At 35.7% G+C, this 16363-nt stretch overlaps 1 protein-coding gene across 1 annotated transcript in view; it reads left to right on the top strand.

The window, feature by feature from the left end:
* The window catches only part of NBEA (neurobeachin), a 373019-nt gene that overhangs the window by 353415 nt on the left and 3241 nt on the right, over positions 1-16363 (top strand). The window contains 5 exon segments of the mRNA XM_031061401.1: positions 286-357; positions 2856-3011; positions 3921-4091; positions 12938-13039; positions 16269-16362. Coding sequence (XP_030917261.1) covers positions 286-357; positions 2856-3011; positions 3921-4091; positions 12938-13039; positions 16269-16362 — 595 coding nt within the window.

Raw genomic sequence — 16363 nt, 5'->3', positions numbered from 1 at the left:
ATAAAAATCTTTTATACTATTTTAAATGAGTTATTTAATGAATGCGTGTGGCTGCAAAAGTTGTGATGAAGTTGATGCTTCTACATTTATAGTTACTTTTATGTAAACGAAGAATTAACAAATGCATATTTGTGAAGCACAGAGAAAGAAATCTTAAGACATTAATAAAGCAAATAGTGAAAAGCTACTTTCTAAAAATATATATTAATCCAATAATGAACTTTTAAACCTAGAAAAGTAATGTCAAAAGGTTTCTATGTGCTTTATTCCTCCTTTCATGTGTAGGCCTCCGGGGAGCCCCAGGATACTCTTTGGATCAAGCCCATCATCTTCCAATTGAAATGGATCCATTGATTGGTATGTCAAGATGAAAATGTAGCAATATATTTGAAATTGGCATTTTCAGGAATTATTGATTAATCTATATTTGTATATTACGCTTCATTTAACAGAGAAAATAGGAAAGTATTTATTCTTGTCAGTCCTGAAGAATTAAAAAGCATTAGCTGTTGATGTTGAATGAATTACATGAATGCTATTTGTTATTAACATCACCAGCAACTGGTATTTAAGAAACAACCAATTAAGTCACTTAATTGTCGACCCATATCTACAATTCTGTTCTCTTATCAGGTCACATTAGTAAAATAAAACTTGAGGGTCCTATGGAGATAGCATATATTTTTTACAGCCAGCACTATGTTTATCAGTGCAGATGCAGATCAATTTATTTTCATTCACTTTATGATTTGGATTTAGTCAACAATACTTATTTAATAATGACTGGCTTTTAAATTGATAGTATTTTTAAAATCCAGATTTTTTTGAGAATGTGAATTATTTGAGAAATAGAATCTGCTAAAATTGTTAGATTTCAGGATTTCCTAATGATTATAAATTTTCATTATTGAACTTATTTGATTTGTAGTGGGGAGGGAGTTCAGAAATTTGAAATAGAAATTTGGGATAGGAAAGGTTCTTAGGGACAAGTTTGTAGCATTGTTGAGGAAAAAAAATACATTTTTAAACATAGCCAGATATAAAGTTCCATTTTTTTTCTGTGTCAATGTTCACAATATTAATGTTTAAAAGATTTACATAGAAGTACCTCAGGAGAGTTAGCTTTCGTATTCTGTGTGCTTCATTTGATCTCATATAATGACATTGGTTTTCTCTTTAGTTTTTCTCTCACAAGCTAAGGCACAACTTTTGTGCCCATCTGTTCTGGAAATTTGAGTAATTTGCTATTCATTATCTTTCAGCTAATGGACATAGAGGGTCTGGTAATTTAAATATGTGTTCTTAGAATGTATGCAAACATGATATTAACTTCCACGAACAATTTTAAAATAGAATGGAGTGGGGGTTTTTTGACTGAATCTCTCATTCGTGCAGTTGTGAGCACTTGAAGTAGAATAGCAAAAAATAGGGACAAATCAGATTATTGTCTGCATTAGGTTGTTCTTATGTTAGGAGAAACATATTTTTCAGAGTGTTTTTTACCTCCCTGGCTTTGGGTAACTGAAGTTAGTTGTCAAGATTCCCTCCATATCTACTGTAAAAAGACAAACTCTCCTCTGGAGCTGTCTAGCACTTAGACTGATATTACAGTGTGAGATGACTTGTCATGTGAAAAAATATCTTCTTCTCCAGTGAGACTGGATGGAGTGGATAAAATTAACTTAGATTATATACTCAACTTTTAGAAAGTTAATACTGAGATGGAGAACACTTTTATGGTGTTGCCATATCTTGTCTGCTGTGTCACAGGGAGGACAGAGCACGTTTAGCTGTGGGCTCCAAGTTGTTAGTATCCTTCTCACCAGCTCCATTTGGCAGTTGGGTTGGTGGAATTCTGCATGAACCATTCCTTTTCCCTTGGTCTGGAGCAGTTTCTAGATGTCATTACCTCTTTTTAAAGTACTGTCCTTGGCCTGGGTCCCTGCTAGAGGAGCAGATGATAACACTTACTTTTCCTGTACTGGAAAATCACTTTAGGTTTGAATAGAGTCATGGAATCATAAAATATGCTTAGTTGAAAGAGACCCATCAGGAGCATCACATCCAACTCCTGGCTCTGTGCAGGACCTCACACAAGCGTCACACCATGTCCTAAGAGCATTGTCCAAACTCTTCTTGAACTCTCCCAGGCTGGTTGTGTGACCACTTCCCTGAGGAGCCAGTTCCAGGGCCCAGCCATCCTCTGGGTAAAAAACATTTCCCTGATATCAAAAGCAAACATCCCCTTAAACTGAGATTCACACCTTTTCCTTGAGTTCTGTCCCTGATCACAAGAGTAAAGAGGTCAGTACCTGCTCCTCCACTTCCCCTCATGAGGATGCTGAAGACCACAATAAGGTCTCCCCTCATTCATTGGTTGAATCTGTATGTCTTTAATCTGGTTAAGCTTCTGAAGGTGTAGGGTTGTCAAGGCCACACAATACAAGCTGGTTTTTGTGAAAGAGATACCAACCAGCAAGAGCTGGCTCTCTGCAGTATTGTTATTATTGATTTCATATTGCTACTTTCCCCTGGTTCAGATTGTTTTGAAAGACTACTTCAGCTGAGCAATAAAATTATTACCACATATTATGCAGTGCATCAGGCAACTTATAAGAAATTGTCATCTCCTGTAAAATCTTATCTCTTATTCAAAAGAGAACTAGAAATCTCACAATAATTTTGTATTTCTGACACCCATATAGACAGCTCTAAATGTTCATATTCAAAATGCTTACTCAACAACAAATTCACAGTTCATTGAAAGTTAAATGTATTCATTTTCTCCTGTAAATGGATGACAGGAAGGTGTTGGAATGGCTTACATGTAAAATGTGTTTTGCATTTCGTTACAGCCAATAACTCTGGTGTGAACAAACGTCAGATCACAGACCTTGTGGATCAGAGCATCCAGATCAACGCGCATTGCTTCGTGGTCACGGCAGATAATCGCTACATTCTTATCTGTGGTTTCTGGGACAAGAGCTTTCGAGTTTATTCCACAGAAACAGGTAACCTCAAATACAGCTCTCTGGTTCTTCCTGGCTCACAAATTGGACAAAGGCTATTGTCTTAATAGTACGATATCTAATACTTGTGCTTACATGTCAATAAATGGTAAAGGGCAGTTTGTAAAACCCTTCATTACTGTTTCAGCATGATAACTTTAAGATTTTTTTTAATGGAAGATAGAGGATTTAAAAGGAAATGGAATAAAGTTTTATTAATAGCAACTTTTGAAAACCACAATTATCTTCAGGAAATTTATCATGTCAAAAGAATCAACCAAGTGTTTGTTACAATATTTTTATGTATCTATTATTTCTAGCTCTACTTATTTCATGCAGTAAGGAATTAGGTTGAATATCCTGCTACAGGAACCAATATTTTGTTCCTTTGTCTGATTACTTTGCCTAGTGTCACTAAGTATATTGCTAAAAACTAATTGTAATAATAAAAAGGAGGAGGTGATAATCATAGTAAACCTTAGTTTGACATTAACATAGAAGAAATACACATTTTAAAATGATAATGTAGCACAATTATGAAAAAGTTCATCTACAGTCTAATGCATATCACTCATGAAATTCATAAATACTGTTCTAATGCCATTGCTTAAATACTGATGGAGCCATAACTCCACTTAATATTCAGTGACTACAGCAGTCCCTTGATTTTCAGAGATAAGGGCTAGACTATGGATTGCCACAGAGCACAGCCTTCAACAAGACTGAAAAAAAAAGGTGGAAAAAAAAGTTTAATCTTTGTGATTTTTTTAATCTTCTTGTAGCATTTAGTGAACTTTAATTATGGGACATGAAACAAAAGTTGCATTTGAGCTGAATATTAATTATATAGTTAATGATTTCTAAATGCTGCTAAAAGAAAACTGAATTTGTATGACTTTGCATTCCCACCAGGTAAATTAACTCAGATTGTGTTTGGCCACTGGGATGTCGTGACTTGCCTGGCCAGGTCGGAGTCCTACATTGGGGGTGATTGCTACATCGTGTCTGGGTCTCGTGACGCTACATTGCTGCTTTGGTACTGGAGCGGCCGGCATCACATCATAGGTGACAATCCAAACAGCAGTAAGTGTCCTTTAAATAACACCTCTCCCAGAGGTCTTCTGTCACACCTCTTTGTTTTAACGTTCCTTCTTTCAGCTTCAGAAGTTATTACCAAAAATATCAATAACTTTGCTTACAGGTTGAAAGTTCATATGAGAAGAGCACCACATGCTAAGCAATGTATTAATTGCTTGCCAAAAAAATGTTTAAATGCTCTCTACATGTTAAGAGATAATAGGATGGGAGTATAGTTCCTAAGTTTGTTATTGCCTTTATCACTTATAGCATCATGTCATCTTAAACCAGAACAAGATGGTTGTGGCCTTTAAGTGATAGGACATATATCACTATATTTTGACTTCCCTTTCCCTGGAAATATTTTTTGGCATTTCAACTTACTCCTTTTGTGCTACAGCATGCTATATCAGCTGCTTGCCTTTTCAAAAAAGGAATGTCTCACATGCCATGGAATTAAATGAAACTCTCTTGAGAAAGGTCTTTCTATAGTTTGGGGGAGCAATAAGACTGAATAAAAATAGAAGAAGATAAAATGTCAGGAAAAGTTTACGTTTCATTTGCATGGGACTAACTATCAGTGCTTTGCAGAGTCAGTGGGACACAATAATAATAATTTATGCAAAAGGACATTTAAATTGCGCCACTAATTTAAAGATCCCATCACCCAAGCCAGAGATATGGCTGCAGCTAAAGAGCAGCTTTTATCCATATACCAGAACTGTTTTATACAACACTAAACCCATTTCACTTAAAGAAGCCTCTGATTTCTAATGATAATTTTTAACAGAAGAATTTTGTCTTTGGATAAAAATGTAAGAATCTGTCACTATCAGTTCTGATCTCTGATTCAAATACTGACTGGAGGCAGCACTGTCAGTTACAGACATCTAAGTGAAAGTATTTCTTCAACTGAATGGCTGGTAGAAAAGTGTTTTATGTGTTTCAAAGTAAATATTTTGTTAATTTTGCAGCAAGAAACCTTTTATTGAATTTTGATTTTTTTTTTCATTTTGTCTATAAGCAGAGTAAAAGGGAGACATAAAAGCCTTGCTTTCTCATGAGATTTTATTTGCTTTTATAACAGAGGAAACAGAGGAGAAAGAAGAAAACTGTGTTCCAATAACAAATTTCTGTAATTTTTGCCTATATTCCATTACTTTTTTGGTATGTAATTCTCCAATATGGATAAATTCAGTCTGACAAGGATTTTCATGTCTTAGCAGTTTGTTTAGGTAGATGCCATTTTTAAAGTATTAGTCATTTCTATGATAAGAGAAAAATAAGAAGATCTTTCTACTCTCATTAAAGAAAAAAATGTAAGACTTTCTGCTTTCCTCCCTCGATTGCAAAGGGCTTGGACAGCCTTGCAATTAGCATCTCCTTTCTGGCTGATACAAACTGCTTCAATTCTTTTCCAGTTAGAATTATTTTAGTTCTGGTATTATTCTGTCATCACTTACAAATCTGAATGCTCAAAAGTGCATTTGTATCTCAGATTTAATATCTTAGCTGTATAACTTTGGAATTGTCTGCTTTGAAAGTCTTTAATTTTATGAAAGGAAGGATATGACCTGGCTGACAGAAATAAATGAAAACAAAAATTACTTGTATGACTTGCTCTCTGTCTCTGCCTCTGTGTGGATAAGGTCCTGTTTTGCTGAAGAAATGGCCTTATGGTCAGATTAATAGGAGACTGTGCTGCAGATAGCCACATGCAGTCAAATGAAATCTTACAGGCATAGGTAACAGAACTCAGGGAGATTAAGTACCCAAGACCACTGTGGTAGCTTTGAAACACATTGATAAGATTTTTTAATATTCATGTTGAAGGCATGTTGAAGACTCACGCTGAGGAAGAGTGATGGCATTTCTATTATTTCTATCTCTATTCATTGGATTGAAGCTACCATGGATATGCTAATTATATACTAGTACTGTACTATCACCAGAACTACATGTGTTGGAAATATGTCATTATTGACAGCTACTTTGACTTTTCATGAGCATACATTAATGGGGGTAGATCACAAAAACACAGTGCCTTTAAAAACTTCTAAAATTACTAAATGTTTCTGCTGAAGTAATGCCTAGTAGTTTCTGCTTGCTACCACGAGCAGACATGATGACTGTCATATGACTGATTCCGTTTAAACTAATTTCCAAGAGTGAAGCATTCTCAACAATCCTTATGAAAATATGTTTGAACTTTTACATAGTTAAAGCCACCAAAGTAATAAAGAAATATTTCCTAATCTACTCTTCTGTAGTAGATTAGTAGTATATAGTAGAGCTGTTAGAAGGTTTCCTTGTAGGAAAAATGAAAGTGATATGATCAATGTAGATCCAATCCAATTAATTAACATCTTTAGAATTAATTTCCAGAAAGATGTAGATTATATTTTCAGAGGGGAAAAAAAGGGATATTGGCTTTTTTAAAAGCTATCATCTGGAGATACAGATAAGGTGCTTTATACCAGAGGATATAAGAAGGTGAAGAACTCAAAGAAAAATGTCAGGTATAGTAATTACCTGGGTTAGATGTTTGACTTTATCTAAGCTGAAAGACGGCTAATTATCAATTTTAGCTTCAATACATCCAGTTACCAATGAATGTTTAGTTGTTTCAGAAAATCTTAAAGGGGAGAAAAAGCAGACCTACAGTCCTAAACAGTTTGTGTGCTTTGACATTTGTATAGAAAAATATAGATACCATTTCATTCAAAAACATAGAAATCAGAATTTATTGTGAAATACTCTGAGGCTAAAGATTGTCAGATCAAATTTCTTATGGATTCTACTAAAATTCCTATTACAGAATCCATGAGGTAGATGTAATCTTTACTAAAAAACAAGTATGTCAACAACCTAACCCGTCAGACTTCTGTAGAACCTTCTGCTGAAGAATGTATGTTCAGTGGGTCACTTCACCTGGGTCTGTGGGAAATACAGAACCAGCTCTTGTTTAAAGAGGAGAACTGAGAAAAGAGGCAAGTGACTGATCTAGCTCAGTAGTTGAAAGGTTGCCTATGAGAGCATCGTAAACTTAATTTTATAATTTTAAAATATTTTTTCCAAGCAATACATTTATCAAGTTATCATTTTTATTCTACAGTAACTGTCAAAAATGAGTTTCTGGTTTTGTTTGCACTTGGCAAACCTCTTGACATCTCTCACAATTACTATGAGGAGAGTGAAGTTTTACCAGGTTTTAAATGCAATGCTTTCCATACAGTAGCTTTCTGAAAACACTTGAAGGAAATCTTCAGGTGAGAGTACTTGTCCAGGAAGTAGAAGACTACATTCTTGACCTCTAGAGGCTGGGGAAATTAAAGCCCTCATTCCCATGTTCACAAGCATGTGCTATCAGCTATAAGTTATCATAGGATGGGGCTTTGAGAACCTCCAGATTTGGTCAAAAGCAAAATTCTTTTCTATGCTCATATTTATGCATGCTACATGTCATGATGATTTGGTATAGAAATAAATCAAGACATCAGGAGTGATGTGCTACATACCTTCAACAGTAGCATGTAGGGCAAATCTTGTCCCTGTTTGTACTTTCTCTAGTTCAACATCGGTCTCGTGCCATCGCTAAGCTCCAACAGTGGTGATGTTGGAGGTCCTGTTAAGACTAGATTAGAGGCTGATGTTTGGGAATGCTTCTGGAACATAAGAGATGTGGTATGATTTCCTTTAGGCTGAAGGGCAGCTGAATGCAGGGTTTATGTATGTTTGAACTTCCCATTCTTTCTTTATCCTTGCTTACTTAAATACCACCTACTGGGCAAACACTGAACTGAATGAAGCTTAGTCCTCTTGCCAGGGTCAGATATCTACTTTCTGAGCCAAAATTGCCCATCTGAAATAGCTAATCTGAATCTGTACCTTATTAAGTTGATGAGCAGATTGTATAAATCTGCTGCAGTTGCAAGAGCAGTGAAAGGTATCTGTTTTCTCTTAGTAAGACACGGCACATGCAAAGGACATTGTTTGCTTACTTTATTTGTTTGAAGTGATATGGGAAATGTAAATCTTTGCAGTTCTCAGAGACTGAATAGAAAAATTATTGTGATGGAGTTGGACAATTTTTGTTTTGATTTTTCTTCTCTTATGATATATAGGGATTTGTTTTAGCTGAGTGCTAATTTGTATACAAATTTCTTCTCACATGGCAACTGTATTAGTCATCACAAAAAAGGAGCAAAGAAAGTATATGATATGCCCTGGAGTTCTGCATGTATCATTATAGCTGTTTTATTTTTATATTTTATGATTACTTTATTGAATGTCTCTTTCAAACAAGTGACTTTGAAAATGAGAACTTTCTCAGAGTCTTTGAACAGATACACCAAAGTGGATGATAGAATTGCAGAAAAGTGAGGGACAGATGCTTTCATCTGAAACAGACACAAATTCAGAAAGTAATTTGGAAGTGATAAAAATTAATTTGCACACTTTAATTGGAATCAGACTCCTGCATGAAAGAAAGGAAGGGTAGGCAGCTTGTGCTAAAGGCTGATTGAATTTTTCGTCAGGTAAGTATGTTGGACCTGGCCGCTTATCCTCTTGAGCCCCTCCATGCAATATATTACATTCACCCTCTGACTGGTGTTCTTTAAAAGGATCAATGCATTCCTGTTTTTTCCCTAGAGCCTGAAATTTCATTGATCTTGGGACTTGACATTTCTCATTACCTCTTGTAGCTTCCAAGAGGATGGTCACAAGAGGTGTGGGAGTTAGCCCCACTTTTTCTAACAGCAACTGTGCTGACCATTGAAAAATGCTGTATCAGACATAAGATGGGTTTGTTTAGCATTATAACATAATCTTCACAGGTGCTAAGAATTCATCCTGTCCCAGTGAGTGTATTCAGTATGTATCTGAAAGGGAGGGTAAACTTTACCATAAAATATCTTTGTCAAGCCAACATACATTTCTCTGTGTCTGTCATGAAGTATATCTTTATGTGTTCCTTTTACATAACATAATTTTGAAACAATTTGAAATTGTGAACATTAAGAGTTCTAAGGTTTGTGTCTTGAAAAAGTAGTTATTCTGAGCTCAGAACTTTCACTTGTTGTTTTGTGTCCCTTTTATTATTTTATTATACCCCTTTCACTATCACATTTTAATATGCCCTAGCTTAGCCTTGAAATGGCAGCAGTTTAAAAATAATCACCAGTGTGCTCTGCACCAAGAGGACTGGCTGTCTGTCTGAAGGCCCTGCACTAGCACATGGGCACATGCGCTATCTGCTTTGTCTGTTTAAGGAGTTATTATGGCACTTTTAAGTTTGTACAGTTTAGTAGTAATTTTTGAAATAACAAAATTTTGAATATCTTAGCACTGCCAGAGCAGAAGCTCTTTGAAAATTAGTTCGTAATTTTTACTGGTACCATCTCTGCTCTGGTTGCCAAAGGCATCTCTCTTCCAAGGCTGCTATGTAAAGGGGAAAGAGCCAATAATCCACCAGAGATAATGCAGTTATCTGTAGTATTTTATCAACACATGTCAGCGTCCATGCTACACAGCATGCTCCGTGGGAATTTTACAGTTCAGGGTGGTTCTGCAACTTGCCCAAGATCCCAAAGCAATTTAGTAAAAGAGATAAGAAGAGATGCTACAAATCCATAATCTCATGTGCTGCACTGTATTTTACCTTCTGGATTAGTGCAAGGTACCTGAAAGCCCTCTCACCTGGGTGAACTGTTTGTAGCTATATACAATACTCCTCAGCAAATAAACCAGCCCTGCTTCCTAGAGCTGGGAATAGTTTGAATATACTAATATTTTCCTGTCAGCAGTCTTTCTTTTACACTCATTGCTTCCTCATGTTATGAGCATTGTTATTGACTGTTTTCTGTTTTGAGATACTCATATTCATTGGTTGTAGCATTATCTTTTAATCAAACGCTAAGATTTTTTTTTCTGACAGTAAAAATTTGAGAAGGCTCATACATTTTTACTTCCATGAAAGCCATTGTATTTTCTAAAATTTTGTTTTCTGATGAGCACCCCTGAAAAGTCCTGGCAGTAAAGCAAATAGCAAAGTAAATTCTGTTTCAGCTAGTAATTCAGGTATAGCCTTGTACTTGCTTTTGTCAAAGTGAGAGATGAAATGGAAGCTAAAATTTGCCATGTGCTCTCATGTTTCTTTATACAGAAGCCTCCTAAATGTGTCCCCATAGAAATCTGTACACAATTCCTGGAAAAGGACAATATGAGAGAAATAGTAACAGTCTTTTGTCTTTCTTTCCCTCTTCTTTTTTTCTTTGTTATGCAGGAGCACCATCTGTTCCCAAAGAACCTTACAATAATATTAAGCATTATATTTTTCAGCAAGAAGGAAAGATGTGTGTTATTTTACACTTTCTAGAAAAACTTACTTGTTTGGAAATACAGCACATTTTTTCCTTCTGCCCTCTAGTAATTCAGTTCAAAGGTGCACCTTTGGGGAAATCACAGGGAGTTTACAGTGATGGTATCTCAGTTCTTAGGTAGGATATTTTCACCTGCAATTCCCTTAGAGCTGCAGCCTTTGACCTCTGGCTGCATCTATCAGTGGTGATGTGACAGTGACAGAATATTTTGCTAGATTTTGAATGATTCCTGGAGTTCACAGCTTCTTTCCTTTGCAATAAAATGTAATATGACTGGGGTTCATGCCACAGCTTTTTCTGTAGAAAGTATCAGTGAATAATTTTTTCTTTGAGCCCGAAGGGAAAAAAAATCCCATTTTCAATTACTGCTGGGCAGTTACTCCTAATATTGTTATTCTGTTTTAATTTGTATTTACTGAAAAACAGGACAAAATAAGACTCATAGATCTATGCTTCAGGGAAGTTGTTTCCTATCAGCATTTTCCTTTATAAATAAAGAAGTCAATGAAATATGCTTTTTTGGTGTATTCTGGAATTTTACAGTTCCTTGATATTATAGAACTTTCCTAGGAAACACTGAGGAAAATGTCCTTCTGAAAATTGCATTATTTCTTTTCCTTCAAAAATTTTAGCCATTTAATAATTTCAGTCATCCATTTTGATGCAGTCTGATGACACTTCTATAATCATAGCTTGAGCCAAGATGGCCATTGAACATAATCCTCTTTTTCCCAGGAGGACATCCAGAAGAAAAAAAAAGTGGAGAATTTCGAACTTAACTAATTGCCCCCTTTTTTTGTTTGTTTGTTTTTATGTTATGCACTTGGAGGAAAGAAACCCTTGAAAGGACATGAAGTGGCCAAAGCAATGTTGATGGGAAAATTATAAAAATCAAAATATCTTTGATGAGTTACACAAATAATCTTTCTGTTACTTCTGACATTCATCCTTCCCTAGCAGTAAATCTCAGTTTTCAGTTCACATCTTCAGTTTCCAGACTAAAAAGGTTATTTTTTGCAATATAGACTAAAGTTTGGGAAACTAGGATTTATTGAGGTTGCTGTTTGCCATAGAGGTTAAGAAATTTTTAATGTGTCCGTACATTGGAATAACTTGTAAGATTGGCACACTCTGTACTATTGTGTCCAAAACTGAATTGTTTCCTAACTGAAAGCTGATTTCCAAACTGATTTTCCAAACCCTGGTTTCCAAAATCCTTATATGTAGCTCATAGTACATACCTCTCTATGGAAAAAAAAAAAATTAAGATTTCTTATTGACCCAGCTTCTGTGCCATCCATGCTGTCCATAGTCAGTTGCATATAAAACTAGTTTAAATCAAAACATTGTACTACCATAAAAAATATGTTGAAAAAAGTAAAGGGAGCCTGTTTTAATATAGTTACATATTAGTATATATCATTTAATAGTTATCTCTACCAACTGTACCACTCATCCCAGCAAAACAAGATAAGGCTTTCAGTCCAACTTTGGAATTAAAGGTGACTGGTATTAGTGAGATTTTTTGCTTCTAATTCTTGTTGAAAAAAGTTTGGATTAAGTATTTTGTTACTTTATACAGAATTAATGTTACAGTAATTTATCTGTACTTCCCTAGGTAATTTCTTTTAGTATGTGAACTACACTTGCAGAGCTCTGGTCCTTTTGAATATCCCAATTTCCTGTATTTCATTTGCATACAATGCAAATATAATGATGTGAACTCTGTGTTATCTAGCAAGTTGCTAATTCTTTTTTGCCAATTTACTTTCTTAGCTTGACAGAGCAATACTATCAAATACTAACCATTAGGTTGTCAGCATCTGTTCTTATTAGAAAGAATAGAAATGTTGCTCTTTGTCATGTAAATACTCTATAAATGCCCACTTGTTCGAAACCAAAATGAAATATATTTCAGTCCTGAATATATATTTATAGTATCTATAAATAAATAAATATATAATTATGTGTAACAATAACCATTTTTAGGCATATTTTAATTTGTGACCATTCCATGTGTCTCTGAATCAATACTACCTATGCAGCAGTAGTTTGTTTCTAGCACAGTGCTGTTCTTCTCTTCTTTTCCTACCCCCAGTTTCACAAAAACAAATTAGGATCATTATAAAAGGAACATCCTAAGTTCTTTGGGTTCATACCTTAAGTCTGGAGACATATATGTTCAATAGCAGGCCTTTACATTACATCTGCTTTCAATAGCACCACACTTTGTGTTCTTTTAATTAATTCATTAAGGGACTGGTAAGCTGCGGTTTTGATGCTTTATGATATCTGAATATATTTTGCTCGGTATCCTAAGTATGAGATATTTAATCACACTGCACCTCTCTCACGCTTAATGATTTCAAGCAAATTACAGCAAAGTTGTTTTGTTGATAAACCATGTCTGATTTGGCATCCCCTTGTTTTCTTTTTCTTTTTTTTCTCACTTTCTAATTTTTTTAACAGGTGATTATCCAGCTCCTCGTGCTGTTTTAACTGGTCATGACCATGAAGTTGTCTGTGTGTCGGTCTGTGCAGAGCTGGGACTTGTTATCAGTGGTGCTAAAGGTTGGAAACGTTTTTATGATTTAAGTCTTAAGATTTTTAGACTCCTTCTTAGTGGTATTTCTCAGACTTCCCTCAATACACATATGCTTAATTATTCCTAAGACATGTTGTAATTCTAGGAGAATCTGAAGCACTTTTCTCTGAATATTGTTATTTACTATCTGCAGTCACAAGTTTAGACATATTAATTGATCATTCCTTCCAACCATCAGTTTATGCAGCTATTCTGCCCAGATCTGGAAGTGTATTTTATAAAAATGTATACAATAATTCTAATGACATCTGATGATTTTGAAGAAACCTGTTGATAGAGACATTTATTTCAGGGAGGGCCAGCTCAAAATTCTCCACCTTGATCTTAATTGAGAGATAATTTGTAGGACTGACCTCACTCCCCAGGGAAGCAGGATCACTTTGCTTTGGAACTGGGTGCAGCATTCTGTCCAGTAGGGTTTTTCGTGATGTTTTCTAAATAATGAGCAGTTACAGGTTCTCCTTGTTATTTGTCTATGGAATCCAGAGCACCCAACAATTGCTAACGCAAGTGTTCAAAATACTTTTCCAAGCCTGCAGCAATATCCTGTATGACTGGTAATCAATGCAAATAAACCACCAGCCTCAATGAATGTTTGCTTCATCCTTCCTTACTGTTTCTCCTTAATTTATTCCATTTCACTCTTTCTGCCCATCTTCTCCTACTTCTCCTTAATTCCATGTCCACTTTTCTTCCCCCACTGCCCTCTCTCATTCAGCTTCTTAACTTGTCAAACTGCATGTCTTTTTTCCTTTCCTATTTGACTATCCCCCCTCTCCCCCTTTTCTCTTAGTTTCTTTTGTGCTTCATCAACACTTTTCCATTCTTATTTTCTTTCTTTGTATCACCCTAATTTTTCCCTTTTCCTTATATGTCTTCCTATGTCATTTCCACTCTACTCTTACATCTACATCGAGTGACTTGTTATCTCTTTCTATAGTGATGTCTGTTTTAGTCATCCCCATGGATATCTTTGTACTCATTTTTGAGTTTGCTGCTTCTGAGGGTAAGAAGGATGTGATGCTTGCTCTGCCAGGTTTTGCTCACAGCTGAGCTCCTGGGTTATTGCTTTTTATACTGTCTTGAAGCTCAACACTTATTTTTAAAGCTGAGTGTGAAACTTTTGAGTAAAGCCATTTTTAACAGGAAACCCTAATGGATCATTAACTCTTGTAATGGCACACTACATAACAGTCATAGGCAAAGTCAAGACATTTGTGAAAAGAATGTACAGTGACGCTGGAGCTAAATCTTTTTTCTTGATGCACTGCTATTTCTTACCCTTTAAGGCAGCTTCATACACTCTGGCTGCCATAATAGTCCACCCTTTCCAACTATCTTTTTCCAAATTGCCTCTTCTTAATAGAGATTGAATCTGTACTCAATTATCTACTGATCCATTACTATTTGCTGCTTTGGTAACTTTCACATTTTCACAGAGAACTAAAGATTTCAAAATCAGATTCAGAATATGTTTATAATTGATCAAGAGAAATGGAGGCCCAGTCTGTCTCCTGAAGTAGTCTTCCCATGTTCTTCCTCTTGAAATTTTAGAACATATAAAAGTGCAGAGAGAAAATATGTTTTTAAATTTCAGTTTTCCAATATATGCCTTTTTAAAAACTTTTTCTTCTGATCTGTTAGTTTCAGTCCCTTTTCAGCTTCTTAGATTGCATCTCATGACAGTGTTGCATTTTTCTGCCATCCAGTCTGAGCTCAGCCTGTGCTTCCTGGTGGGCAGCTGCTCCTCTGGAACTGGCTGTGGCACTGTGATGACCCATACAGCGCTTGAGAACCTACTGAAGCAGGAAAACAGCACATTTAGGACTCCTCTGTGGAAAATCTTATGAATCAGGTTGATGCTTCGATGTTCTTACCCAACAAACCCAAAAAACAATCTGTATATCCTTACAGGGGCATCCTAAATCAGATGTGCTTTTTTGTGCCCATGACCATTCAGCTATGAAGGTATTTTCTTTTGAAAAATCTAACAAGGTAATTTTTCTAAAGGTGAAGGCATCACTTTTTGTAATATTTTGGCACTTCAGTGTTTCCAAAGCTGAAACTCAACTACTTGAGAAAATAAATTATTTCCGCAATGGTGTCCCATGGAGGCAGCCAAACTTGGTGTTCCTCTGTATAATACCTTATGCAACACAGATAAAAGCCTGTATCAGAGGGTTTACAGATAAATGTGCTGATGCTGATTCATTCTACCTGGGCAAACCCAGCTGCTGTGTGAATTTCAAAGTTAGGAGGACTTAACATGAGGTGGCTGAGTCTGCCAATATGAATTTACTTTCAGGGTCATGAACCAGTTGTATAAGGAAGAGATTACTGTGCTGTCCAGGACTATGCTGTGATTCATAAAAGAAAACATTCAGAATTTCCTGTGACTCATTACATTTATGAGAGAAGACACCCTTTTTCTTAGTAGGAATACAGGTCTCACTTTCAAAACAAACTTTTCTCATTGTTCTTGAAATGTGAATAAGCTTAGTTTTGCATCTTAAAATGTGCATTTTCGATTTCATAGCTGTTTGTTTCTTTCATGAGTGTCATCAAAAGACATCAAAATCTCATATTAAAATCTCTCTAGAGCAAATGGAGTTACAGTACGATCTAAAATCTCTTACAGTCCAAGTATCATTGTGACTCTGTCGGCTTTCACACGGCTCCCATTGCTGAAACAAATCAGGACTGAAATCTATGCATAACAAATGTTTACTGGGGGAGAGGATCTACAGGAACTGCCATTGTCTATAGGAGAAATATTCAGTAATATGATTACATGCCCTATGGGAGTTGCTCCCACTAGTCACTGATAGGGCCACATCTGTTTAATGTGAATGGGCAGGCTAAAGAGAGTTCATGTTGTTGGAGAAAATCATTAAGAGTGAAGCTTCTGAATGCTTGTGAAGAGAAAAGAGAATTTTAGAAGACAGATCAAGGAAAACTCCTACCAGTCTAAGTAAATAATACACTTCTGGGCATATTGTATTTATTTTCTTAACACGCTACCTCTCGCATTTCCTTTTCTGTTGTGTGTGTTAAATTCTTAAAGTTAACATTGCAGCTTCTTATATCTATGCAGTACTAATGTGATATAAAAGTGTATTATGCATCATTTTTGTGCACAGACTACATCCTTTGTATAAACAGCAAACATATGATGTATTATGTTTTCATATACAGAAGGTCCTTGCCTAGTACACACAATTACTGGAGACTTGCTGAGAGCCCTGGAAGGAACAGAAAACTGCCTGTACCCTCGCTTAATTTCAGTATCT

The sequence above is a fragment of the Geospiza fortis genome, unplaced genomic scaffold (genome assembly GCF_000277835.1).
Source record: "Geospiza fortis unplaced genomic scaffold, GeoFor_1.0 scaffold181, whole genome shotgun sequence".
In the NCBI taxonomy this organism is placed as follows: Eukaryota; Metazoa; Chordata; class Aves; order Passeriformes; family Thraupidae; genus Geospiza; species Geospiza fortis.
Note: the sequence above shows the minus strand (reverse complement) of the source record. Positions and strands in the feature narration are given on the sequence as shown.